At 34.7% G+C, this 10745-nt stretch overlaps 1 protein-coding gene across 1 annotated transcript in view; it reads left to right on the forward strand.

Annotated features, from left to right (window-relative positions):
- Positions 1 to 2017: 2017 nt before the first annotated feature.
- Positions 2018 to 10745, forward strand: part of MCTP1 (multiple C2 and transmembrane domain containing 1) — a 250187-nt gene continuing 241459 nt past the window's right edge. The window contains exon 1 of the mRNA XM_027864310.1: positions 2018 to 2105. Within this exon, the coding sequence (XP_027720111.1) occupies positions 2018 to 2105 (88 nt within the window). The remainder of the gene's footprint in view (positions 2106 to 10745) is intronic.

Genomic DNA, 10745 nt, shown 5'->3' on the forward strand with positions numbered 1-10745 from the left:
TTTCCCATCTATTGAGGGCTGAAAGGATTCACAGCAAATCATAGATTCCTCTGCTATGGAAATTTCAGGCTTCAGAAGCCATCCAGGTTTTGAGGCCTTCAACAATAATCATAAATAACAAGACAGGAATATCTTCTGATAAATCATTACTTAAAGTTATATGTTTAAGCTCACATATTTAAGTTATTTGCTCTTTAGAGCTCCTACTGTAATATCACATGTCCTGGGACTAAGCTGTCGAAATCTGCAATAAATTACTCAAAATCAGCTGATTTGAGAAAATGAAAACTTCAAACAATAATTACCCTGGCAATACAGGAAGAAGAGTATCAGGACTGAAGCATCAGAATGCAATCTGTCTGTGGAATGAGCTACCCACACTGAAAATAATTCTAAGACTTCAGGACTAGGCCAATTTGTTTTAGCTACAATGAAACTGGGTTTAAATAGCTCCTATAACCTTTTGATAAATCCATTCTTCTCCCCTCTAGCTTCTCTACTTAAGATTTGTTTTATAACACTGTGCACCAGTATGGTACAGCCTCTGTAATTGTCACCCCCAACTTTCAAATTGCAAGCATGTAAACAGAGGGTGAAATGTATTATCATTGAGCTCTGTCATGTGTAGATTAAACAGATTTCTGATGATAAACTAATGCTTTTAAAAGGGATTAAAAGTTAATCCTTGTGATAAACACTTTTTTTTAAAGTAAGTTTATGAGATTACATGTAACTGTATTTCCTCATCTCACTCTAACCAAGGTCATAGCTTTACTGTAAACAATGACTAGTCAGATGGGACTTACAAAGTTAATATCAGAGTGTGCTTTGTCTGTCACTATTCTCATAATATTAATAAAAATGATAGCAATGTTCTTTTCATTGGTAACATTTTAATAGATAACTTTATCATGCAAAAATATATTACTTTCCTGGGTCATAAAATATTTTGAAGATTTGATAAAGAAGTATATTTGATTTGTTGAGTGGAAATCACTAAGTTTTTCAGAGGAAAGTTATCATGTAATTCAAATAAGTAAATAAATGCATATTTTAAGTTTTATATTTGAGGGATTTATTGCCTTAGTATTTATATCCATCAATAAGATTCCTAAATCCTTGAATAAGTATTTTTCTTATAATCAAGGATAGCAATTAATTTTTCAATTCCCCAGAATTCTTTTTTGTTATTTGCAACAAATGATAGGTTGGAACAATTTTTTAGTAACTTTTCTGTGAGTGTGGATTTCTTGTTTTTTAATTGTTTGAATTACAGATTTAAAATCAAATAAATTTAAGATATTTTGCATTGATGATGTTTTGAATGTATTAGGCAAATGAAACTTAAGCCATGTTAATAAATTATATAAAATGTATTTTAAATAAGATTCCTACAGGTTTCTCTTGGATTAATCTTTAGCTTTTAGCAAGATCATTTTGCCAGTTAATTTCTTATGGAAAAAAGCTAAATTTATTGTTGTGTAGTACATCATATTTTTTGTTACTCACCAATAGAGAGAATAGCAAAGGTAATAATTTGGTATTGCTATTTTTCCTTTAATCCACAAAGCTCAAAGATCTATATGAATTATCAGCTAAAGTCCAATATCAAGTATTATTTCCCTCAAAATTGTAGCTTCTTTAAAAAAATAGGGGATTGTATTGGTGGGTGACATAGAAAAAAAAGAATGCTCAGATGGGAAATACATTATGATTCTAGCTTTCTAGATAGCTGTTTGTTTATTATATTAATTCTAAGTAAATTTTTAGAATTGTATTCTAATTTTACAAATATGTACTGCATACATTTTCCCCGTTTTATTTTGGTAAAAGATTGGTATGTGTTGAAATAACACAAATGTCCTTCCCAATCATTTCAATTATTTTCAGAGTCCATTAAAGTTTGCAAGCTCTTATCAGTAAAGTCCCCTTCTGGATCTTTTTATCCAATAATAACAATGATGATGATGATAATGACAATGATAATAACAATAACAATGTTGTCTTTCAGAGTCCAATGCGGATGTTTCACAATGTAAAGGATGTAGGATTTCTCCAGGTGAAAGTCATCAGAGCAGAAGGGCTGATGGCAGCTGATGTCACAGGCAAGAAATTATGTCACTCCTTTAACAATGCAAAAGGTCCTTGCCTTTAAGTAGTTTTAAGATTTGCATTATATTGGACTATAGCTTCTAAATAAAATGTTTAAAAAGAACAAAGGCTAGAATTAAATCTTGATAGTCACAAAGGAAACACACACACACATGCAAAGCAAACACATAGCTCAGTATATCATGACTGTATATTTGAAATGAGCAGGATATTCTCCCTGTATACCACATCCAAATATGGCTAGGAGAACACTACAAAGGACAGAAGTTGAGAGAAGGAAATGTTTTCCCAAATCACCTCTTCTACTACACGATTCCTTAACAATATAGCAAGTATTTTCCAGCATATGTGGATGAAAGGTACTCCATACTCCTTGGCCCGTCCCCTTATTATGTGAGCCAATTTGGGGGACATTGAATGAGTTCACCTTAGCTTAGGCAATCCCACCTGTTGGGGATTTTCTCTTGAAATTGTGTGGATCTGTACTGGACATCTGGTGTTGTTATAGATCCATTCTCCAAGGCAAAGGTCTTAGGGGAACCAAGGATCAGTGGGGTTTCATGAACTGCAAGCTGAGAGCATTCTTTCTCTGTGTGTGCCTGGGTATTAGATGTTAGAAGAGATCTGACAGTTGTTATTTCTGCATTTCCCAAAATTAAAATTTATAAAGTTGGATTTATGGCTGGGTACCTTTTCCCTAAAAACATTTGTTCTTTCTTTATCTAGGGGATTTGGGGGTGTTTGCACCATTAATTAAAAGAAGCACTCTCAGAATGTTCAGGAAACAGGACTATTTCAATGTATCTTTATGTCAGATCTTATGTTGCTTAATGATAGTACTCATTTGGCATTTATGGAAATATGCCTGCCATTTACATGTGAGCAAAATTATCCTCAAAAAGAATGGCTTTGAAAAGAACTACACCTTTCCTACCATTAGAGGGCCTACAAAGATTTCACGAATAGTAGATACCATTCAGTACTCTAGTGTTAAATAGACCCTGAGAAACCAGAACTGATTAAAAAACAATCTGTTAATATCTCACAAATGAGAGTATACCAAATGTTAGTCACATGCTATTCTCAGAATTTATTTCTACATCTTATCAATTGCCTATTTACTATTATTAAAGGAAAGGACAAAATGAAAATATTTAGGAGTTTGCAATTTATCTTAAAAAAAAAGTAATGGTAAAGAAAGTAGTAGTAGTAGCAGCTGTTGGCCATTGTCCAAAACTATTTCATAAGTTCAAATATGTGTCCCCTGTCATTGGGGCAGCTAGCCAGACATAGAGTCAGGATGACCTGAATTCAGATATGGCCTCAGACACTTACTAGCTATGTGACCGTGGGCAAGTCACTTAATCTCAGTATGCCTCAATTTCCTCAACTGTATAATGGGGATAATAATAGCACCTTTCTCCCAGGGTTATTGTGAGGATCAAATGAGAAAATAATTATAAAGCTTTTAGCACAGTGCCCAGCACATAGTAGGCACTGTATAAATGTCAGAAATTATCATTGTTATTATAAATGTGCTGATTTGTATCCTTATATTAAATGATTCCTATCAAGACTGTCTTCCAAATAATTCATTCCTCTTGTGTTGGAATTTTATTTTCTGGTTTAGTTCAAGGCAATTTTTTTTGCACAGTTATTTTGATAAATTAATACTAGCACCATGTGTTTGAAGGCTCAGATACCTGCCCATAGTGGGGTTGAATACAATAACATGAGATTGTCTTCTCTCAGAGAGAAGCTGTCATGGCTGTTAAAACTTCATGAATATGCAAACTCTGTTAACCTGTTTGGCCTGTGTGCCACTATGGAAGTTAAGGAACATGTTCTTTCACAGATGGAAGAATATAGATATTCCTTTCCTAATGGTACTATGTAAATTAACATGAATAACAATAGAATCTTTCCCAAGATCCAACTAGACACAATTTTATTTTTATTACACAGATTTTTCTCCCCTTTCTTATGTTTTTGGAGAAATAAATCTGATGGTTCCTCACTCAGTTTTGACCTTAAAATCTAATGTAGTCTGAATTGAAAAAGAAAGAAGATTGAGCTTTCCAGGGGCAAAGGGATAATTTAGTCTTTGACCTTATTCACTCCTGGACCTTTTGTGGTCATCATGACATTTGTGCTGATTGCAAAAATTGGGGGGCATATATTTAACTCAGTGATGGCCAGGTATACTACAAACCTTTCAAATACTGCTATTCTTGGTCCTAAATGCTATAACTGGGAAAGAAATGAGCTTTCTAAAGATTTATCTGTGATCTGTACAAAAGAGTGCTTTTAAAACAATTGTATGTGTCACAGCAGATTATGAGATCCATATTGAATGAAAATATTACAACTCATCATTTTTTTTCAAAGTAGCATGCCATATTTATTATGAATTTAAAAAAAACAAGTGGCATGAAACAGGGATTTATGGTTTAGTAGTAAAAGAAGGTATTTAGTAAACATTTATGTTTTATATTCTAAAAATTAATGTACATGGGGTGGAGTAAATGAGTGGCATTGCATAGGACGTCTTAATGGAAGCAATATTTTCCCTGAATGAAGTATACTTTTGTATTTGATTGATTACAACTGATGCTGTTTCAGGATAATAATTTGGGTTGGCATTAGCTTATTGTTTTCTAGAAATCTATTTATTTTAACTAATGAAACCCACCCTTATCCAACTTTGCTCCACTTTCTGGATGTTCTTATGTTCATGTCATGTAAATATATAGCACATATAAAACTGTAAGTCAAAATTCATTAGTTTAAACCAAATACTTGAAAAAAAGTACATCATTAGGCATGAATACAAGAGGAAAAGATTTCGTAGTCTTTTAAGTAGCCATCAATCTCACTGTAGTTACAAAGAATTTTTCCTTTTCAAAATGTAAAATTTTTCTTTTGTTACTACACATTCATTGAGAAACATTGTGATACTGTATTAACTCTGTTTGAATAAAGAGCAATTGAGACTCCTTTTGAATGAGTGAGTATAAAGCACAAATTACTTTTTAATGAAACCCTCAATTCTTTCCCTTTGCACAAAAAAGCCTATAGCCTTGTTCAGCTGAATGCTACTACAGTAGGTCACTTCAGTTAAGCCCCTAATAAACTGTTGATAGTTGAGGGTAGTTTTTTCTTCAGTCTCAATAGCCCAGTGTTGGACAGTGCACTTCAAATCATTAAGGTTAATACTGATTTGAAAAAAAGAGAGAGATTAACTGTGGTGGTTAAGGCCTCAATTTACAACTCCCACACATACACATGCATTGAACAAGGCACAAGAATGGATTGAAATTTCTGTCAAATTGTGAGCAGCCTGAGAAAGTGGTACTCCAGTTTTTAAAGTTGGGCCATGAAATTTTTCTTTAGGAAAACTTCAGCGATACTGAGGAATACTGCTCAGTACACCTCATTTCCCTTTTAACTTTTCCAGTGAAAAGGTTAACGTTTTATCTGTGCATCAAACCAAAACTTTTAGAGCAAATGACCCCAGTGTAACTTGGGAATTACATGGAACTAGTCACCACACCCTTAGGTCAAATGCTCTTTAACATGGAACAGTTATGAGGGCTTGTGTTCAAAAATGGTGAAGGGCCTATGGGGGGGCAGGAGTTTCTTGAGTGGATGAGAAATAATTCTTCTTAGAACTTATCATCATAACTTCTAATGGTTCCTTTTCTGTAGGAGGGTTGAAAATCATCTTTCAACAGACAGATTTATACTCATCAGTATTGAGATGAACCTTCTTTGCAGAATATTTAGTCCTGGGTTATTGATTCTTTCAAGAGCTGAGTGAAGAAAGAAAGGATTCTTTTCTTCAGCTCCTCCCCATCATTTTCCCCGGGGTTTGTCTGAGCCTCCCGTGGAAGAGGTCATCTTTTCCCCAGAGAGACCAGACATACAATTTCAGAAACTGAGATATGGGAGAATAGACTGAAACCCTTTCAAATGATGGCCTATCTTTCACAACACTAAAAGGTATACTACTCCTTCTCTGAAGGTGAATTGATATCTCAAACTAATGCACTGTTTCTTTCACAAAATAAGAGAGAGAGAGAGAGAGAGAGAGTCTTTTACAATGAATACTGTCATTAGAGTGGTCTTATTAAATAAAGCACATTTTTCTAAAACAAGACCATGTATAAAGATTTGTAATCCCCCAGCCCTTGAAGTCTGAAAACCTACTAGTTAATAAGAGGGATGTTTACTACCCCTTTATTAGCATAGATTTTTCCCAAGCTTTTCTTTAGGAAAACTGTCTTCATTGTTGGAAAATATTTAAGTAACAAAACAGCCAAAAAAGACATGCTACAGTTTTTTATCAGCTTCTGTGTGAGTCTTATTATCTTAAGAAATAACAGTTAGCAGCTCAGATTCATTAGCAGAGCTAAATTTAAGCTCCATTTGACAGGCTGCCTAGAAAACATTTTGTTTTGCTGTCTGTGAGCTTTAATTAAGATGTGTTCAATTTCAGTCCTCCTCTGTCCTCCCTCCCCCCCCCACTTGCTGTGTCACAGACCGGCGATCAGACACTTTTAGATGGTCCAGCCCATGACTTTGACCTTCTGCGCAGTCCAGCGTTCCCTGGGGAACCGTTCAGCTCATGAGGTCTGATTTCACACTTCCAGGATGCCTCGGCTCTCTTAACAATGACGGGGAGACAAAGCCCTTTAGAGCAGGCCGCATGGGGACCTGTTTAAATTGGAAACTAGAGAGGAGTCAAGGAACAAGGTTATGGGCTACAGAATAGTGCTTTTAATAAAGAGCTCACAGCTCTGGTTCAGCTCAAAGAGGTCTACCTCTGTACAATTAATTGAGCCATTTATCTGGAGCATCTTAGGCCTCTACTTTCTCACAGAATTACGTGATAAATATCAGCTAAGAAGCAAATGAGATATGCATGAAATGAATTTTTAACACTTTGATTACTGTGCCTCCGGTCTTCATTAAAAGTAAATTTATTTGTATTTCTGACCTCATTATCAGTAGGCTGTCTGCATTTTATTGGCTTTCTGTGATTTCCAGCTTGAGATTGTCATAAAGGTATATTTTGTATAGAGATTTACACAATTTGGATTTATTATTCTTGGTATCTTCATCCTGTACATCACAGGATTCTTCAGAAAATGAATCGAAAATGCAGCTGTAGAGAAAAGGGCGAGTGCTATTCTTTGAGAGTATTATATATGATTGGAGAAATACCAAGTACATATACTGCACATAGACAAGATACAATCTCAAAAAAAAAAATCCATTAACTTTTGTGTCCTGTGCAGTGAGTTACTCCAGTCTAAGTTTGGCATATGTAAATGTTTCTTAGAGCGCCCTACAAAGTTCAGTTCACATCATTTGATGAAAAAAAATGATTTGAGATTGCTCATCGTATATAATTGCAGCCATTTCAAATCTAAATGTGGGACACAAAATTGCAACTACATTCACTTTCATTGATAATATCTACTAAAAATAGTCCTATCCTCTATGGTCATAGATTTGTAGTTTTCATTTATTTCACTGATGTGAAGAAAACAATGAGAAAAATAAATCCTACTTTTAACTATGCAGCTAAACAGAAAATATATCAAATGTAGCAGAACTTCAATGGTATAAGTTTCTAGATTATCTAAGGAGGCAATCATGAAAAAAAAATAAAAGGAATGAATTGAACACGATATTTTTCACTTTTGAAATGCTGTTGTATTAACAGGATCTTTAAATTATAACACCTTAAACAATATTCCTAGTTCCAATAAACAGTATGCATTAGTGTTGTTTCAAAAAAAAAAAAAAAAGGAAACCTAACTATTATTTGTTTTATACAGCGTTACTCTTATATAGCTTAATCTTGCCTCACTACTTTCAATAATGGGGGATAGTAGTTGAAATTTTACCCCATTTTGATTCTAGGCCACCAGATCTGTTATTCTCTTGGTATCACAATAGTATTCACCTATTTGGATTTGTGGAATAATGCCACCTAAATCTGGTCCTGAAGAAATTCACAACTGCATTTTTCAAAGCATCATAAGGAAGGGAAATAAGTCAATCCTCTGCTCCTCATGATAACAGATAACATGGACTCCAAATCACATTAGAAAAGAAAAAAAATGCTCTTTTCTCTTACTGCCACTAAAAAGAGCTAAAACCACTTCTTGTTAGCAATGTGAGCAGCTGTCCTACCCAAACCAAACATATGATACCAAATATTTGAGAAAATACAGAGGAATAGCCTAGCAATAATGGTAGAGAGGCTTGGGTCTAGATTTGTGCTTCCTAGTGAATTGTTGAGGCCTTATATGATTCATATGACATCCACATGGTCAGAAGATACTGCTTAGGAAATACAGGTGGAAGTCAGAGACTGGTAAAGTAACCAAAGAGGTTAATATAATAATTTGGGTTGTCTTCTCATGAGGAAAAGGATGATAGTGTGCACATTTATTTGAGGAAAAAGAGCATGTCTTCTTTACTGCATCGGTGGAACTATAAACTCATTAATGTGGTTAGTACTAACTCCAGTGATGCAGATTCCAAACTATCCATGCCATTTCATTCTATGTGGTTCTTGTACATGTTGCCCCATAAATTCTTCATAGGGAATCTACCTAATGTGTTTGGAGTCTCTCTCTACCTTTACTGTACTGCAAGGTTACCGGCGGAGCACAGAGGCTCTCCAATTAGTTATCACTCACTTTCAACACTTGACTGGTCTACCTTCTTTCCTTGTAATCTAGATCTCTGATGTCCTCTCTGATGACATCATCTACAGAGTTCATTAGTGACATTATGTTGCATTCTATGAATGCCCATCATGTACCTTTCCATTGGCATTTGGATAACACTCAACTTTTAAGTCTTTGGAGACTGTGGTATTCCATGACTTGTAGCCATACAGCATTACTAGAAAAATATTATAAAAAAATTAGGATCATTAAACACAGCACACAGTAATCCCCAAAGTAATCAGCCCATTCTCCTCCATCTGTTCTATTTTGAGGCCAGCTTTTTTTTTTCACTTGTTTCGTCTCTCCAAAATATTTGTACTAATGGTCCAACTCTGTGGGTTATCATCCAACTGTGTATCATAGGCATTCTTTATCCACTTGGTATTTCTAGTGTGGATAGTTAGGCAGATTTCTTTTGAATAAATATGGATCTTCAGGAAACTCTGGAATGTTCCAGGTTTTAATTCATTATACACCAAATCATCTGCAAACAGGAGCATCTGGAGAACCTGATCAACTCTAAGGAACCCTTCTTCTTTAAGGGCCAGGTACTGGTCACTCTCCCTGATATTAATGAACTTTTGTGAACAGATCTTGTTATTTTATGCTTCACTTGAAATTATAACTCAAGGATCATCCAATACAGTTGTTTTTGTTGCTATATCTTTCAGACAATTTTCTATGAGTTTGACATGTGCTTAGAAGACACTTTTGTAGAGAAGAACTAAGGCAGGGTTATTCTTGCCAAATCAATTGCCTTTTTATAGTTTAAGCATAAGCACACTGGGATTTTGTATCATCTATTCTCCTCAGTCAATTGAGTATCACATGTAACAGCTTGCCTATTTTCTTCCCATGCCTTCATCAAAGATGCTCTGTATTTATGTATGTGTACGCATATAAAAATTCTTATGAGACTATTATAGGTATGTCATTCAGGAGTTGTTAATATTTCTTTCACTCATCTTTTTTGGATAACATTGTCTGAGTTTTTTTAACAAACAAAATTATTCTACCCTCTTTGATGGACCTTGTCCCTCAACATCCTCAAAATTGTGCTGCCACCAAAATGGACCTCTTCTGTGCAATGCATCATCCAATCCAAATGCTCTTCCCATCTTTGTTTGCTTTATTATCATTTTTGCTTCCTTATGAAGCACATTGGTCCAAATGTGAAAATTCTACTCACCTCCATGGTGTAGATTTCCTATAAAAATCTTGAATAATCTTTCCTTTTTGGGGTTTATTTGTTGTCTTTCATTTTTATGCTCAAATGCCCTCAGGATGACTTTATTTAGCTAGCTCTTTCATGAAGTTTCCTGGAAAATTGTTTTAACCTCCATTGGTTTTCATTCTTTTATGGAGAGTATTGCTTATAATCTTCCACCATTCCCCTCTTTAAGATTTTACAATTTTATATTCTAAAGTGATGTTGTCCCTAGTTGCCATACTTCTGTCCAGCAAGTAAATCAAATATATCTAACTGACATGATTTCTAGGCTTTTTGGAGACTAATTTACTAATTTTTATCTTTGCTTTAAGAATTTGGTGATCTGACTATATATACAATCAACTGCTTCAGAAATGACTCCCAACTCAGTGACCCAGTAATTTTTCTCTGTTAAAGTGCTGTTTTCTTCTTCTCCTTCTCCTTCTTCTTCTTCTTCTTCTTCTCCTTTTTCTCCTTCTTCTCCTTCTTCTCCTTCTCCTTCTTCTTCTCCTTCTTCTCCTTCTTCTTTTCCTTCTCCTTCTCCTTCTCCTTCTTCTTCTTCTTCTTCTTCTTCTTCTTCTTCTTCTTCTTCTTCTTCTTCTCCTTCTTCTCCTTCTTCTCCTTCTTCTTCTTCTTCTTCTTCTTCTTCTTCTTCTTCTTCTTCTTCTTCTTCT

This window comes from Vombatus ursinus, unplaced genomic scaffold, assembly GCF_900497805.2.
Source record: "Vombatus ursinus unplaced genomic scaffold, bare-nosed wombat genome assembly UNPS02014774.1, whole genome shotgun sequence".
Taxonomy (NCBI): Eukaryota; Metazoa; Chordata; class Mammalia; order Diprotodontia; family Vombatidae; genus Vombatus; species Vombatus ursinus.